Here is an 18,440-nt window from a genome sequence, read left to right as displayed (position 1 = left end):
AAATCTGTCAGGACAGTCACATCCCTAGATAGTGCTGTTATTCAGCTACACAGAATTGTTTGGCCCCTTTCCAGGTTCCAGCGATTAATCTTTTGCCAGTGGCATGAGATTTAAGGTCAAATCATCCATGTGATTTCCCCAAAGCTTCAAAGGTTCTCAAGATCAGCAGCTATAGAAAATCTAAGAAATTAGATGAATGGCATTAAAGCTTAGACAATAGTTGCTTATGCCTGACTTTCAAAAGGTGAACATACGCTGTGTTGCACTGGGGTCATAACCAATTACAGCTCTGCTGCTGGCTTCATGTGACATTGGGCAAGTCACTTACTTTTCCTATGCCTCTTATTTCCTATCTGTGAAATGGAAAATCATAACCCCTCACCTTTCCCACTTCCTAGCTTTGCAAAAAGAATAAGCAACAGGTCCTGCATGGTGCTTTGTTGCTCCTTAGAGAACAAAGCAATGAGTGCATTTCTAGAGGCAGTGTATTTATGCACCTTCTGGAAATGGGCTTAGTCATGCAAAGCAAATCAAGGACTTTGAGAAGCCTGGGAGTTATTTTAGAAGTTAATTATTATTGTACTTTCCTCAGGTGCCAGGGTCTATGCTGCACATTATTCATTCCCAAACAACTCTGAGAAAGCTACTATTATCCTCATTTTGTAGGTGCAGAAACTGAGGCTCAGAAAGTTTAGGTAATTTGTCTGATGTCACCCAGCAAATCACAGGGTTCCAATGCAAAGGAGTCTGCTTGACTCCAAATTCTTCATGCTATCCAATGTGAACACCTTCTGTTGTTGGCTTCTTGCTATTATTTCAGAGTTGTTTTATTAACCTCCAACTCTTTATCCTCAGATGAACCTAAACACTCAGGTACATGGTGTAATGCCAAGCTAATTCCCCAAAACTTTGGTCTCTTCTAAATTGTCATTTTAAATAGAAGACCCTAAGGATACAGGTACATATGGCAGGCTGCCCCAGAGCAGCAGCTTCACTATCCTGGGTGATGGCCCCCAACTGTTGCCCACTCTGTGGGGTGTTGCAAGGGGTCGGCTGTGGGGTAACCTATTCTTTGCAGTCATCTGGAAGGCAAGTGTTTGCTGAGCTCCTCTAGGGGCAACTGCAAAGTCTGCCCTGGAGAGAGGATTCTTTTCCTTTTATTTTCTTGGCAGGCTCCAGCATACCCTGTGATTAGCCGCTAGTTGCCATGTTTTTTTGTCCTCTAACTTGGACAAAGGAGGGGAAAAATAAATTCTCCTTTGTAAGGATTCAGCTGGCTAAAGTGAACCGGGAGCTACTCCAATAATGTGCGGAAAGTATGTGCAAAGCCCATCCTGGACAGAGCAAACTGCAAAATCCCAGGCCTGCGAGACAAAACCAGACTTTGTGTGAGCGAGTCAGATTCAGCAGTTTCCTCACAGATGACAGAGACAGAGGTTGACAGAGTCCATTCTAAAGGCTAAAGTCTGCTTGCTTGGACATCTTAGACTTTCAGATGCAGACAGTGGTATGGTCACTCAAAGTGATTTTGCAAACTTTTATTAAAGTTAATTCTTTATTATGCACTTTGTAGGTGATCTAAGGCCTCCTTCTGTGCACTCTCTCCTTTTCTCTTTTCAGTGCTAAGTAGAAGTGATGTTTTGATTATCTATTCTCCTGCATTATCTATGTGGCCTCCTGCTTGCCTCTGTTTGCATGCGAAATCACAAGTAGACTTTGTCAAAACATTTCTTTCAACTGGAGCACTGGCTCGCTGACTTGTAAAAGTGTGCCTTTTATCACAGGAGAGATAAGGCAAGGGAATAGGAGTGGATAGATGTGATGATTGCCATAAGGCTGACTGAAAATTACTCACTTCATCACCGCTACCACTAACCACCACCACAACCATTACATTGTGATATTCAGGATTCACAATGCTCTTTCCAACAGTGTCTTATTTCATCCCAGCATGAGTACTAGGATGAAAGCAGAGCTAGTAACATTCTCCCCATTCCCCCCCCACCCCATTTTACTGTGAAGGAAACTTGGGTTTAGAGAGTTCAAGTGATTTGTCCGAGGTTGCACAGCTGGTGACCCCAGTCTTCTGTTTCCAATTCTAGTGTTCATCCCTCTACTGTCCTTCATCAGTGATGTGCTCTGACTTCCAGTATCTCCCTGATGAAGCAATACTCAGTCTGCATGTTTTGAAAACAACCATCTCAGTTGAGAAATTTCTCAGTCGAGAAATTTCCATAACATTTCATATTTTAATAATATTGTTCTTCAAACTTTATTCCACTAACTAAACTATGTGACATGGAATAGAGTTTTAAGATACATGTCTATTGTAACCCCACTAATTTGTAAACTCCTTGAGGGTAGCTTATGTCACATTTCATTACCACCACTTATCGAGAGTTTACTTTGTGTGAAGTACAATGCCAAACACTGTGCAGCCATCACATCCTTGAATCTGAAACAACAAACCTGTGAGGTAGGTATTACAGTTATTCCCATTAGAGTAATTGAATTTGAATCCAGACCTATCTGATTCCAAAGCCTATGCTTAGCTTTCCCAGGCTCCCTCTCAAACATTCTTAGATGTGTTCATGCCTCACTAGTGCCCATCACTCAAGAATATTTTGCTGAAATAAAAGAACAGGTCAGTTCTGTTTCATGTGGTGGAATACATTTGACACAGTTATCTTTATAAAGGAAGAAAAACAAGTGAAGAGCTGTCAGGGGTGGGGGGTGTATATAGTGTGCATGCATGGAGGGGTGTTGGTATAAAAGACAATGTTTGAAAGGAGAGTTCATGCCTTGTACAGAGTTACAAGAAGAGGAGTTGAGAGCAGCTAACAGTACAGATCAGGCTGGCACATGACGGAGGTAGGACATGTGGGATTAACCCTAAGAATGAGAGATGAGGAAAGGGCTCGTTACCCTGGAATTGGCCACCATCTGGGCACTGGTACGACTCTGAATCTTGCATACTAGATAGTTTCATATTATATCATATTTACAAAGCCTTACTGCTCGGGAGAGAGAGAGTAAGAGCCTGCCTTTCTCTCATGCCAAGATTAAGAGAATCCCTGAGGTTCTAATGATGGAGGAGAAAAGCATAGACTTTCAGGATCTATCAGTTGAGCGTGAGTTTCTAACCAAGGCTTCCTGCATATCCCCAAACAGTTCTCATAGGAAGAACAAAGAGTGAAGCCTGAGCTGTAACCTCATGCAAATGCCAAAACCACTTGAACAGTAGTTGGTTTATTTTCAAGTGCTTTATAAATTGATTGTATGGTAACCAACTGCAGTGACTATTTTGAAATTCAATTTAGTTGTCAAGATTGCCTCGAATGGTCTATTCCAGTCTTTTTTTTTTTTTTTCCTCTTTTAACATGTCTTTTAGAAATAGGCAGGATTCTACAATTGAAATTCAGTCTGAATCTTCAGGATAGAGAGTAGTCAATTACCTGACAACAAAAGAGAGAGCAGGGAAACCACTGAGGAATTGCGTACCCTCTGACTTCACAGCATCCTTTTTCTTTATTAATTATTAAATTATGATTCTTTCTTGGTCAATCAACTCAAAGCTGTAAATGCTCACATGAATCAATGTGCTGTACCCCAGGTGAAGTTTAGTTGAATTGAAGGCAGGAAGCAATCCTGTAGTGGTCACCTTCCAATCAAGTGATTATTTACTACACTGCCATCTGTCTTTATTTTGCTAAGCCGCTCCATCAGACACAGCAGAATCCTCGCGCTCTGAGATGGTCATAAATCGTGCAGTACTTCCACGGAACACTTGACCGCAATATATTGCGAATCACGTCTCATCACCTTATTTCCTACCAGTACAATTTGGACTCTATGTTGTAGTTGGCAACTTGCTAAATACCCCTGGGAAGTGAGCAATGTGAAATACTGCAATTTTTTGTGTGTTGTCAGGCAATAAATTAACTTCTTAAGAGAAACTATCAGCCATCAGTATTGGATGAGTTGCTGCAGTATACAAGTTATAATGCTATGAGCATCAATCTTATTTACATAAAAAATTATTCTCCTCACATAAGCCTGTGACACAGTATAGAAATAATTGTCATTAGCTGGTAAATTACCTATAAAGTTGATTTCTATTCACTGCTTTATTAACTACAGTATATGAGCACTCTGAATTGCTAATATTTCCTTTAAATTATAATCTGTGATGACACCGTGGTGTCGGTGTTGGAAAAGCTATGATGATAATCATTAACATATTGTAATGCAATACTTAAGATTTATCAGACTCTTATTAAGCCCTGTATTACAGTATAATACAATGAAATGCAAGATTATTTCTTCCAATTCAAAATCTAATATGAGGGTTGTGGCATAAATTACATAAACTTCAAAACAATGCATAGAAATGTGGGGTGAAGTTAATTTCTATCATTATGCCGCTGTTTTTCTGCAGGTTCATGTATTTGTGTAATGTTATTTTGGTTTACTCTAGATAATTGGTACTTATAATTATTTTATTAGCATCCTACTGCATTTTTCCTTCCTTGACTAAGAAGCAAAAATATTTCAAACATCAAAGTTGATATAAATCAGATAACCCCTCGGGAAATTAAAAGGGGATGCAGTTCACTGCCAGGATTCTTTCAGAAATATACAGAATTTGCTGGCTGTATTGCTTTATAGAAATAAATTGACAGGGCATTTTGGCAGATGGAGCAGTGAGGGGTGGGAGCTGCATCACATCTTTCAGCCTGAAGAGATCAACATACAAAGCAAATGTGTAATTTAATACAAATTATAGTTTGCATTCTTATTTTTTAGATGGAAAAACAGGACAACTCAAAAGGCAGAAAAATTAAAATGTAGAAGTTAACAAACCAGGTCTCTTAATATTAGGTTCTTGTGATTGTCCTCAGCGTCATGTTTATCTTACCATAGTCAAACAGCCCCTATACTGGGTTTTTTAAGGAATAGATAGAAATGGCTTTGTTCCATTCCTGTGTCTCAGATTTCACCACTGCTTCTTGTTATATAAGTCATTGTCCTGTAGTTCTCCTCTTTTAAAAGGTAGAATAGAGGCTTCAAATAGACACAGGTTTGAATCTTAGCTCTACCAACTACTGGTGCTGTGAATCTTAGTTAAGCCTCAATTTTATTAGCTGTAAAATGGGGACAATGATAGTATTTGCCTGATAGGGGAGTTGGGGTGATAACTGTTATAATACATGTGAACACGAAGCATAACACATGGCACATAGTAAGTGCTAGAAAGTGTTAGCTATTACTGCTATTAATGCATTACATTCTATTAGGAAGGAATAGAAATTAATCATGACTACCACATAGAATTAGTATATCTGACCTGAAGATGTAATAAAAGGTCCATGAAAAAGAAAAGGGACATAAAAAGGAAGGCTGAAGGCATGAAAGATAACCTTAACACAGCAGTTTTACATAGAATGGATTCTACTCTGAGTTTTATTTTTTAAAGTTCTTCATGCAGAATTATAGAGTATACATATCAGATAGTGATTCTCCATCTTATACAAATGCTTGTTCTAATTTCTTCTTTCTCCTGCTCCCTTGCAACAAAAGAATTGTTACATCATAAAATTCACCTGATTCACTCATGGTCCCTTCTATTAGGATGAGACAGAGGTGAAATGGCCAAAAAAAGAGGCTCTGAACCCATAAGCCACTTGCACTCTCAAATCTTGTGCAGGCTTTTCCTTTCTGTGAACCGACTCAGCAAAACCCTGATCCTCTCAACCCCAGAGATCAAATGTCACTAGAGAAAAAGCAGACAACTAGCAAAATTACTCCAGCTTCACAGAGATAATTGAGAATATTGTGAATGATCTTCCTCAGTTTACCACTCCTGCAAATCCACATAGTTCAGTTCAGTTCAGTTCAGTTGCTCAGTCGTGTCCGACTCTTTGCGACCCCATGAATCACAGCACGCCAGGCCTCCCTGTCCACCACCAACTCCCAGAGTTCACTCAAACTCATGTCCATCGAGTTGGTGATGCCATCCAGCCATCTCATTCTCTGTCGTCCCCTTCTCCTCCTTCATCAATCCTGACTTCTTTTACTCCAATTTTAGAAGATGAAGCAGTTTCCTTCTGTGTCACGCCAACTCTTCCATCCATGCCCTTCCTTTGATTCTTCCTGCTCCTCCAGGATCTGATTCCATGGCCATCTCTTTCTTTACCTTCATCTTCACTCTCTCCTACTCTCTAGAACCCATTTCTTTTTTCACCTAGAAACAAACACTTCTCCTATTCTAAGGTCTATAGCAGACCTCCTCAACCTTATTTTTCTCCTTCGCTCCTAATGGTGGGCCATATCCACATTCTCTGCTTCATCATCTCACATTATCTCCCTAATTCTCTGGATTCTGTCAACACTGCACTACAGACATTGCTCTAAGATTATCTGTGCCATGTCAATTATATTTCATTTGTAATTTACTGGTATTTTTGCTGTATTTGACTATGCTGATGGTTCACATTCTGAGCACTCTGCTCCCATGACTTCCATGACAGCACAGACTCCTGCTGCCTTTTCGTCTCTGGCCACTCCTTCCTCGGTCTTCTTTTGGGACTTTTGTCTTGTGCCTTAGGGCTCTCAACTCTTACATACTTTTTGGGTTGTATTTTCCCAGTGTCACAGTTTCAATTTTCATCTTAATTATCATGTTCCTTGTATTTGTTTGGTAGAGTTGCCATGATATATACCATATATATGGGCAGAACACAACTGAAATTTATTTTCTTGCAGTTCTAGAAAATAACACCAAGGTCAAGGTGTTGGCAGGGTTGGTTCATTCTGCGGCCTCTCTCTTTGGTTTGCAGATGGCCATCTTTTCCTTTTGACTTCATGTGATCTTTCCTTTGTGCTTGTCAGTGTCCTAATCTCTTTTCATGAAGACTCCATTCATATGGGATTAGGACCCAACCCAGGGATCTCATTTTACCTTACCTCTTTGATTAAAGACGCTGTCTCCAAATATAGCCACATTCTGAGGTTAGGACTTCAGTTCAGTTCAGTTCAGTCTCTCAGTCGTGTCTGACTCTTTGCAACCCCATGAATCACAGCACGCCAGGCCTCCCTGTCCATCACCAACTCCCGGAGTTCACTCAAACTCATGTCCATAGAGTTGGTGATGCCATCCAGCCATTTCATTCTCTGTCGTCCCCTTCTCCTCCCGCCCCCGATCCTTCCCAGCATCAGAGTCTTTTCCAGTGAGTCAACTCGTCGCATGAGGTGGCCAAAGTATTGCAGTTTCAGCTTTAGCATCAGTCCTTCCAATGAACACCCAGGATTGATCTCCTTTAGAATGGACTGGTTGGATCTCCTTGCAGTACAAGGGACTCTCAAGAGTCTTCTCCAACACCACAGTTCAAAAGCATCAATTCTTCGGCGATCAGCTTTCTTCACAGTCCAACTCTCACATTCATACATGACCACTGGAAAAACGATAACCTTGACTAGACAGACCTTTGTTGGCAAAATAATGTCTCTGCTTTTTAATATACTATCAAGGTTGGTCATAACTTTCCTTGCAAGGAGTAAGCGTCTTTTAATTTCATGGCTGCAGTCAGCATCCGCAGTGATTTTGGAGCCCAAAAAATAAAGTCTGACACTGTTTCCACTGTTTCTCCATCTATTTCCCATGAAGTGATGGGACCAGATGCCATGATCTTTGTTTTCTGAATGTTGAGCTTCAAGCCAACCTTTTCACTCTTCTTTCACTTTCATCAAGAGGCTTTTGAGTTCCTCTTCACTTTCTGCCATAAGGGTGGTGTCATCTGCATATCTGAGGTTATTGATATTTCTCCCGGCAATCTTGATTCCAGCTTGTGCTTCTTCCAGCCCAGCGTTCCTCATGATGTACTCTGCACATAAGTTAAATAAGCAAGGTGACAATATATAGCCTTGACGTACTCCTTTTCCTATTTGGAACCAGTCTGTTGTTCCATGTACAGTTCTGACTGTTGCTTCCTGACCTGCATACAGGTTTCTCAAGAGGCAGGTCAGGTGGTCTGGTATTCCCATCTCTTTCAGTATTTTCCACAGTTTATGGTGATCCACACAGAGGTTAGGACTTACAACATACAAATACTGGGGGTATATTATTTGACCCAAAACATCTAAATCAACATCTCCAGTTCAGATTTGTTCTTTAAGTCTAGGACTATCTAACTGCCTATTGGACGTTTCCAGTAGGATTTCCCATAGGACATTGTTTACAACTGAACCAGACATTTCTTCATTATACCTACTCCTCCTCTTGTGGTTCCCATTTCCACTAATAGCACCACTATTCACTGTCAGCCAAGGAATCAAGGAATCTTTTTCCACTTGTCCCTCTCTCACATCCCACACATCCTGTCAGACCCCAAAGTCTACTTTTTATACCTCCAAATGCACTGTCCTTTTCTCTCCATCCCCTGAGAGAGGCTGCTCTAGTCCAGGCTGTCACCTGCTCTGACTTTGATTATGAAAATCTTTTTTATTTATATTTCTGTCTCTGGTCTAGTCCTCTTCAAGTCCATCCTCCATGTAACTGAAAGACTATTACATCTAAAACTCAGATGTCACCATATTATTCCCTCTCTTCAGATCTCTTCAGCGGTTCCTCATTGTCCATAGAATATGGTCCATGCTTTTTAATGTGGCAAATGAGCCTTTTGAAATCAGGATCTTTTATCACCAGCCTTATATTTCACTATGATCTGCTTCAGTAATACGAATGTGCTTTCAGTTGTCCATATACCTCATTCCTCCATAGTCCCATATCTTTGCTATTGCTCTCTTCTTTGCCAAGAATGCTGTTGCTCAAATTCTCATTTTTGTCTCTCCAACCATTGCCTAGTTAGCTCCTACTTGGCCAGGACCCCTCCTGGAGTTAAATGCCCCTTTTTCCTTTTCCATAGTACCCTATTAATATACCTATTATCACACTAATAGTGCACCCATTTCCTTTTTTTAAATTTTTATTTAATAAATGGTACAAAGCACAATGCCAAAAACATTAACAGTTAAAATCTCACCAAATGAAAAAATACTATAGAATACACAGTTGTAAAAAGCTACATTAAGTTATTTTACAACTGCCTCAAGCTGCAAAAAGAAAAAAAACCCAATGCTGTACCTAAGTTATCCCTCTCTCAAAATAATGCCATTTATGTTATAAACCATGAGCACCCCATCAAAAGATGGGAACTGCTTTTGTTAATTCATATATATATATATGACTATCACTTTGCTATACACCTAAAACAAACACAACACTGTAAATGAAATATAGTACAATATAAAATAAAAATCAGTAACAGACCTTTGGGGCTTTATACCAAGTTAGAGTTCCTATCAGAGGGATTACAGCACCACAGCCGTACTGAATCCTCATGAAGGAGGCACACGAATGACTGGATTACAAGAGTTACAGGAATGAGAGCTGCTCACTTCCCAGAAACTACAGCTCACAGAAAAGCAACAAAGGCATGAGATACAGACCATTTACTTATGAATGTGTAAAACTCAAGAAAGTCCACAATATACCTATTATCACACTAATAGTGCACCCATTTCCATTGCAGGGCCGTGAATCCTTGACGATACAGACTCTTAGTAGTCTCAGTCTACCCAGCACTGCAATAAACACCATACCTGGTACACAAGAGGTTTCCCCCAAATATCCTTCTGTTTTAGTGTCATCTTGTCAGTGGACTCCATTGTGAAGTTCAGCTAAAGAGGTGAGTCAAGGATTAGTGCCCTATCCTAGTGTTTTACCCACTCTTTAGATGTGTCCTTCACTTTATACACAAGAGGGTATGTTTATACTCGAAGACTTAACAAGGAGTTTGTGGAATCCTCTACAGGGAAAAAGCAGACTCTGAATTAGTGTTTCTGTCTCTGACTTAGATTAGTGATTCACAGCATGATACATTCAGGCTCATTTCCATATTAGCTACAAACCAGATCATAGACTCTTAAACAAAATACATGGTTTTCCAAGGAAATAATTAGTCTTCATTTTTGGAAACATCTTGCAAAAATTAATTGGGCAGTTTACTTCACCAAAAGTATTTATTTTTCATAATACTTCCGTTCCGTTCAGTCGCTCAGTCGTGTCCGACTCTATGCGACCCCATGGACTGTAGCCTACCAGGCTTCTCTGTCCATGGGATTCTCCAGGCAAGAATACTGGAGTGGGTTACCATTTCCTTCTCCAGGGGATCTTCCTGACCCAGGGATCAAACCCGGGTCTCCCACATTGGAGGCAGACGCTTTAACCTCTGAGCCACCAGGGAAGCCCTTTAGTAGGTTTGTGGTTTTGTGATGAGAAGACTGATAGCTGCCCTGAATTATTCTATGTTTCTGGTTAGCAAGACAAACACCACTTATGTTAACAATGAGAAAAACACAGGGAAAGGGTATGTGCCTCGTGTCAGGGCAAGAACGTTGTCCTGACAAGAGCTCCACTGTTGGCGGGGTTTGTCTGTGTTGGGCTCTGCACTATCCCCTCACACCTAGAACGATGCCAGGCAGGGAGCAGGTGCTCAGTGAATATCTGCTTGTTGAATAAAGAAAGTACATACCTTGCACCTGAAGAACCTGGGAGATGTCAAACCCTTGGCTGATTCTGACTATGACAACACCAATCTCAAAATCAAATGCATCACTGAAAGTGGAAACAAAATAGTTAGTGATTTAAATGACTCACTTAATCCTCAAGAGTTGGACTCATACTAAACTTCTAGGATTTTAATGTAATTAAACTACGAAAATTTACTTTTGAACATAGCCAAGAGTTGATGCTTTTTCTGTTCGTTTGTTTTCCCTTTATGTCTTTTAAAAATGTATTCTGAGGAAAGGTAACTAACTCTTATTCAAACAATACTGTCAACTAGAATTTTAAAATTAGAATTTTGATTATTTAAAATATTTGATTCTTTTCTAATGTAAACAAAACAATCATTGAACAGAAGTTACAAGGCCACAAAGACCCTTTGAAATTATCAGCCAAACCTCTTACCCATTGAGAGGGAATCCTACAACATTTTTGAAAGCAAGTTCCCATTTAAAAATGTCTCCAGTTCCTCTAAGAAACTTTCATTATTGACTTTAGAGAGACCATATGAAGTAACACCTTTTCAAGGCAACTCTATCCTGTTGAAGTTGGCTATTGTATCTTATCTAAACCCAACCCAATGGAATTAAACTATCTAGAAGGGAAAGAAACACTAGCTCTTTTATCTCCATTCTTATAAAATACTTTTTCCCTGCCCTTAAATATCGAACAAACCAATTGGTACTTTGAGTTCATTTGAAATATTCTCTTTGGGAGTTCCTTTGTTCAATCTTTTATGGATCTGAAGCCCAAAGAGACTTTTCATTTGGTCACCCTTTCCCAGAAACTATGGAGATCTGCAAAAAGAGTCTCTTGCCAAAGTAAATCTGAATTTTCGAATAGTAATATAAATAAGTTCAGTATAGTAAGAATATCCATTCAAAATTTGAACCATAAGTGAACTTCACTTAAAATAATAGATCCATTCTAGCAAAAGTTCCACAAAGTAATATCCTGATAAATCTTATTTCTAAGTGTCCTTGATTATAAAAAGTGGACAGTGTGTTCCACAAAAGGTATCTGAATTCTGTGTTAGGCAAAATTATCCAGGACCAGGATACTAGTATAATGACAAAGGTCCTTAATAAAATGTGGAAGCAGAGGACGAGGTCAGAGCAATGTGGTGGGAGAAGGACTTGACCCATCAAAAGCTGTAAAGATGGAGACAGAGGCCATGAGCAGTGGGAAGCCTCTAGAACCTAGAAAAGGCAAGGCTAGGAATTCTCTCCTAGAACCTCCAGAAGGGAAAACAGCCCAGGGAGTTGGTGTAAGACTTTTTTGTTTTAATTGAAGTATAGTTGATTTACAGTGTTGTGTTAGTTTTCAGTGTATAGCAAAGTGCTTCAGTTATATATCGATATTCTTTTCCATATTCTTTTCCATTAGAGATCCAACCAGTCTATCCTAAAGGAGATCAGTCCTGGGTGTTCATTGGAGGGACTGATGTTAAAGCTGAAACTCCAATACTTTGGCCACCTGATGTGGAGAGCTGACTCATTTAAAAAGACCCTGATGCTGGGAAAGATTGAGGGCAGGAGGAGAGGGGACGACAGAGGATGAGATGGTTGGATGGCACCACTGACTCGATAGACATGGGTTTGGGTGAACTCCGGGAGTTGGTGATGGATAGGGAGGCCTGGAGTGCTGTGGTTCATGGGGTCGCAAAGAGTCAGACATGACTGAGTGACTGAACTGAACTGTTAGTGTATTACAGGATATTGAATATAGTTTCCTGTGCTATACAGTGGGACCATGTTATTTATTTTATATATAGTAGTTTGTACCTACTAATACCAAACTCCTAATTTATCTCTCCCCTACCTCCTTTCTCTTTGGTAACCTTAAGTTTATTTTCTAAGTCTGTGAGTCTGTCTGTTTTGTAGATATGTTCATTTGTATCATTTTAGATTCCACATATAAATGATATCATATTGTATTTTTCTTTCTTTGGACAGTCAGAATTTAACCTACACTTTTGTAAGCTAACACATTTGTGTTGTTTTAAGCACTAACTTTGAGGTCATTTGTTATGACAGCCCATGAAAATTCATACAGAGTCTAATTAAATATTCATAATCATACTTATGAATATTATGAAATTTAAAATCTTTTACTCAAAGAAAATGGTATCAATAAAATATTGTACTATTGTAGTGATACCCCTTTATGTTAATAATAATACTGTGCTTTAAGTCATTAAAAAAACAAAATGAAAAAGTTAGAGAAATACAATATGGATATCTGACTGTCTTCCTTCTTGACCACATTTGCTGTGGTAATAAAATCATTAAACTTTATCAAGCCAGCTAAGTTTTATACTAATACAAATTTGATCCACCTTACAAGAGTCGGACACGACTAAGTGACTGAACTGAACACTAACTTTTATTACCAATTATTAATTTGTATAAAAGCCAGGAGTCTCCCCAGCTTAATATTACTGGGTTTGATTATTTTGGTTCTTTGAAATTTTGGAATATTTCAGATGGTAGGGAGGTTGGAAGATGAACTCAGATAATTTTATATCACTAATGGACTCTTTGACTGAAGAGTCACTTATTTTTTCCTTTTTATTCCACCCCTCTTTGTTTCTAAAGATGAGGATGAAACTTTACTGAAGAATCAGGATAACTAGTGTGGATCTAGTCCATTTCTAAGAATGTCTGGTGAGCAACTAACTGTGATTTTAAATATATCTAAAAGCTGTTTGCTAAGCCTGCCGAAATTCTGTCCCTGATCACCTGGTTTAGCCCTAACCCGCTGACCTTAGAGTACCAGTCAGAGCCAGATAGCAGCACACAGCATCCAGATGTTATATGTTTAGGGAACACAGTTCAGGAGGATGCATTTAATACGTGGGTTCTCCACGTTAGGAGGACTGTTAAATGACTGCTTGGTCAGTAATGCATATAATTTCAGAAGATGAAAATTATTTTCTTGTATTTCTTTTTAATAGCACTAATATGGGAATATTTTGTTGTGTTCCCTAAATCTCCCCCAAATAATGGTAACTGTGATGCTCATTCTAGCAGAGGCCGGAAGACAGAGCCTGGTATAAGAAGCACTGGGTATATACTTGCTTTGAAGGGGTGAGGAATTTTTTCCTGTGTATTATGGAATCCTAAGTGCAATCAGACCTCTTGGCATGTTCTCTACCATGTGGTATGAAATCAGACAGAGGAAATATTCCACTTTCTGAGCTATTGACACAAAAGATGGCTGTTAGGCCTAGCTAATATCACCCTCCTTGAGACAAAGCTGGTTAAGTATTTTCAAACCTGGAAGAGAGGCTCAATTTTCTAGAACTGTCACTGAGGACACCCTGAGTTGCTCTGTATGTATAGTATTTGTCTTCTGTTACTTAAAAGAAGGAGCCAAGCCAGGTAGTATTTTGGGTATACATGTGTTTCTGAAGGTTGCATAGCATTGTGATTGTTAGTTTAAACTTTGAACTTGGTCTTTGGGTCAGAATTCCAGCTCTGTCTCTTGTAGAACTTGTCATTTTCTGCTTTTTACTTAATTTTTAATGTCTATGTCTCTACACATAAAATCAGAACAGTAGTAGTCCTTACTTCAAAGGCTTCTTGTGAGAATTAAGTGGGATAATTCAAGTTAAGGACATTAGCCTGGTGCCAACTAGTCTTTTAAGGATTAGCATTATTATCCCTATCCCACGACTTCTTCCAGTTTTAGATATTAGATGTCACATGCATTTTAAACTCACTTTTTGTCCACAAACCAACATTGTTACTTGTCAGAGGCACCTGACATGTGGATCCTTGTATCACAAAGGGAGAAGTGAGACTCAAGATCACTGAATTGAGCACACCAGACAACCCAAGATTCCGACTGTTTTTGAAAAAACAATTCCTTCCTTACCTAGTGGTCCTCTCCTTTCAATCTTGTAAATAGGTTTTAAGATCGTAACTCTTTATATTTACCTTTTTCTCTGATACCGAATTTTCCCCACCCCTTCTCCTCTGATGACACGATTCCCTCAAGTTTTGATACTGGCAGTGTTTTTCCAGTGTGCTAAAGAGTTCAGAGTACCAGGGGAATGTCGTCTTCTCAGGCAATTTATTCTGTACAACAGTGTCAGTTATATACTGCCCTGGTTAGTGCTTTACAAACAAGAGCACGTCTTGAAAGCCATCACTTACTGTATGATTCCCACATAGTTTTCAATCTCTGTCAGGGGAGCCTTCCTCCAGTTTTTTTTATATCCAATCACCAAAGTGTTTGGTTTCATTCTTCCTAAGCCCGAGGCCTAAACAGAGGAGATAAATACATGAGCAGTTCTTACCAGACCAGGAAGCTACCTCTGCAAATGAAAAATAATGTCCAAAAGAGCACTGAAGTAATGTTCTGAAGATTAGATTACATTTTAGTGCATGTCCTTCATGCCCGTACCCAAGCATAAAATAGAAAGATTAGTTCTAAATCATCTCAGCCATAAATGGATTTTAGATGACAGAAATGTAGCTTTTCTAAATTAGCAGTCATTTGCATTTCTTCTGATACACTCATTAAAATGGTTCAATAATTTAAAATCAAGTGAGGGTTGGCTTAACTCTTGGCATGCGTGTTGTAACTTAGTGGTTCAAAGCTCATTTCTACCTGCTATATCCATAATGTCATTAGCAATAAAATCCATGTTTGGAAAATTCCTATATAGAAGAGTCACTGAAAATTCTACTTACATTATTTATTGAAGAATAACTGAGCTATGTTTCCAGAATCTAATCCTCTTACATGACAGTATCATTAATAGCCATCTTCCATACCAGAAGTTTCATTCCCCCCATTAGATGACAGGATATGGCTTCCAGCTAATTAAATTTAATCGGGCAATATTACTGAGCACCTATTCATTGCAAAGTGCTATGTTAGGTGCTGTGACAGAGTAGTGAGACACATTCTTTGGCCTGAAGGAGTTTAGAGTAAGATTGAGGTGACAGATACATACAAATAATTATTATTAATATGCAAATGCAGTAAGAAATCATATGGAAGTGTAAGGGAAAAATTTTTGAATGGTTTCTTGGGAGAGCTGACAATTGTTTTGGATCTGGCAGTTTGGTTAGATGTTGCCAAGTAAGAGTAAGGGGAGCAGCGGAAGTGAAGGAAGGATATTCTGGGTCACGGGAATAGTGACACAAGTGAAAAAGTGGGACATTTTTGTCCCAGAGTGGGACATTGAAGGGACAGTAGCACGTGAAAAAAGATAGGCATTGATAGAGGGTTCCTGAAATAAGCTCTGGCTCCACCTCATTTTGTGTGTTGTCCTTAGAAATGTACAGGTAGCAGAATAGCTCCTTAGAGCTGTCATCTGACCCTTGGCATGGCAGTATGGATGCAGTGTTTTCCATGACTATGATTTGAGGATGTGGCCATTCATATCATAATGTTTTAGATGCCAAAAAGGTTTTATTCAAAATGGTATAGTTGTCAGTGCTTCCCTTTAATACTACTCTGTCCTGCCCTTTTTGACATGACCTTTATTACTCCATTTTTCTCTGAAGAAATTCATGTCAAGTTTTTTTTTTTTTTTTACAATTTCTTCTGGATTAATTACATGCCAGTGTCTTCCCTCTTCATGTTCGTATTCTGTATTTGTTGTTTCATTCCTAGTTGAGATTCTTATTATTTTACTAACCTTCCATGATAATTTTACATTAAATGTGTAATCTTCCCAACCCATTTAACCAAAGAGCTACTGAAAAATAACTTGCTACTGAAAGGAAAATCAGCATCTTGTAATGACATCTATTTCCATTATTTATCAAATTAGTAATAGGTGAAACAAGGCTCACTGGTATTCAGAAGAAGGTAATAGGTTTTTCAGAAATGGTTTCTCTACATGTACAGCTACTTTGTTCTTTGGGGATACTAGAGACAGGAATGCATCAGAAACTCTTATTCTCCAAAATATTACAATTTAATACATGTGTTTTCTTTCCAGCCTGTATAAGCCATCAGCATTAACTGGATGCAATCCTGAATTTGACACTCCTATAGATGGCAATTCTGAAAGCTAAATATATCATTTAGTATATGTACAATCAGGTTTTTCCAACAATATTGAAGTCCAAATTATTAGAAAGCTAAGCCCTACAATTTCTGAGGTTCTCCTGGATTGTTTTAGAATTCTCTGGCACTTTAAATTTAGAAAATCAGAACTAGGAAAAGATTCTATATATTATAAAAGGAGAGGGAAAAAAGGAAAGAATAAGGGAGAAAAGATGGAAGAACTGTGAGCTTTAGTGTTAAACCACAGAGATTATTACATTTTATTTAACATTCTGGAAATAATTAAGGAGAAGAGGGAGATTTTATGCCCAGATCACCAAACATTTATTTTGTCCAGTCTTGCAGCTGCTCTCACACCATTTGCAAGAGAAAAAAGGAAAAGAATGCCTGACTTGAGCCTTGCTATATGCAGTATGAGATGTAAAAATAGTTTGAAGTTTTAATAGGATCTTGAATGTCGTCAACTATCAGAACAAATTTGCATTTCAATAAGTATGAGACAGAATATATGCTGTTGGCCAAAGGCAACCTCATTTTCCATTTCCAGTGTATCACTCATAGTTCACTGTAATAGAACTTCTCTGCTTCTGTTTTAGCTTTGCCTATCCCCAGGAATTCAAAATGAATTCCTTAACCATCTGTATTGACCTCTGATGCTAGTCTGCCTAACTGGAGCAGTTCCATTTAGGAACTTCATTACAGTGGAGTGCTAATTGTCTTTTGCCTCTGTACTCATTCCCTCCATTCCCGCCTTACCTGAAGGAGACTTCGGACACCATCCCTGAAACAATCTGCTGCCACTGCTGCATAAAATGCCTTGATTTTGTTCTTTATAAGCCAGGCCTGCTTTTTTGCCATGCCACTGTTCATCTCTTTAACACACAGCTTGCGCGGTCCCTGTATGACACAATGAAATATTGGTTAGAAGCCCTGCTATTATACATTGCACTGCTGTTATTTTCTGAAGGACAAAAGTAGCCAGCAATGCCTTGTTGGGTTAAGAAATGGGAAAGAGGGGAAAACACCTCACTAAACAGGCTTCACAGACATTCAACCTCTGGAAAGAACCTGGGCTGCTACATTACTCACTTTCCATTCAGAATGTCTAGATGTATTAGCACCTGCTTAATTAACTGCCTCATGTCAAATGAAAGAAGGAGCTGATGGCACATGATAAAAAATACAGAAAATGTGATTGACGAGGTTCAGGATAAATGCACCATCAACGTTTGACTCAATAGCAAGAGCTGGGAACTTCTTGGTGATCCAGTGGCTAAGACTCTGCCTTCCAATGCAGGGGGCAGGTTCAATCCCTTGTTGGGAAACTAAGATCCCACATGCTGTGCGGTATGATCAAAAATTTTTTTAAATAGCAAGACCCACATTTTTGAATACCAAGGAAGCCTCAGCTCTAGCCCAGTTTCAAGAAATGTGACAGCATTCTTGGGAGCCAAAATGTGGTGAGTTGCGAATCCTGGCAGGAACAATTACATCTTGATAATTCTATCAGGCTCATTCTTTGTTTTTTTATGTGGTGAAGACACCCTTGTATCACTTTTCTCTGTGTAATATTGACATCATGTGTGCTCAGTCACTAGAGTCATGTCTGACTTTTTGTGACCCTATGGACTGTTGCCCACCAGGCTCCTCTGTCCATGGGGATTCTCCACGCAAGAATACTGGGATGCGTTGCCATGCCCTCCTTTAGGGGATCTTCCTGCCCCAGGAATCAAACCCTCATCTCTTATGTCTCCTGTATTGGCAGGCAGGTTCTTTACCTTTAGCG

At 39.1% G+C, this 18,440-nt stretch overlaps 1 protein-coding gene and 1 long non-coding RNA gene across 5 annotated transcripts in view; one reads left to right on the top strand and one right to left on the bottom strand.

The window, feature by feature from the left end:
* The window catches only part of SLC12A1 (solute carrier family 12 member 1), an 88,724-nt gene that overhangs the window by 16,481 nt on the left and 53,803 nt on the right, over positions 1 to 18,440 (bottom strand). For all 4 annotated transcript variants that reach the window (XM_088839589.1, XM_088839587.1, XM_055435471.2 and 1 more), the window contains 3 exons: positions 17,411 to 17,551; positions 14,785 to 14,891; positions 10,593 to 10,675 (listed from right to left, as the gene is read on the bottom strand). In XM_088839589.1, the coding sequence (XP_088695715.1) occupies positions 10,593 to 10,675; positions 14,785 to 14,891; positions 17,411 to 17,551 (331 nt within the window). The remainder of the gene's footprint in view (positions 1 to 10,592; positions 10,676 to 14,784; positions 14,892 to 17,410; positions 17,552 to 18,440) is intronic.
* The window catches only part of LOC129562412 (uncharacterized), a 96,102-nt gene that overhangs the window by 42,957 nt on the left and 34,705 nt on the right, over positions 1 to 18,440 (top strand). The window contains exon 5 of the long non-coding RNA XR_008687195.2: positions 9,591 to 9,746. This is a non-coding gene — a long non-coding RNA (uncharacterized LOC129562412). The remainder of the gene's footprint in view (positions 1 to 9,590; positions 9,747 to 18,440) is intronic.

This window comes from Moschus berezovskii, chromosome 9 (assembly GCF_049115385.1).
Source record: "Moschus berezovskii isolate FMDL1 chromosome 9, NW_MosBer_1.0, whole genome shotgun sequence".
NCBI lineage: Eukaryota > Metazoa > Chordata > Mammalia > Artiodactyla > Moschidae > Moschus > Moschus berezovskii.
This window is presented reverse-complemented; position numbering and strand designations above follow the sequence as displayed.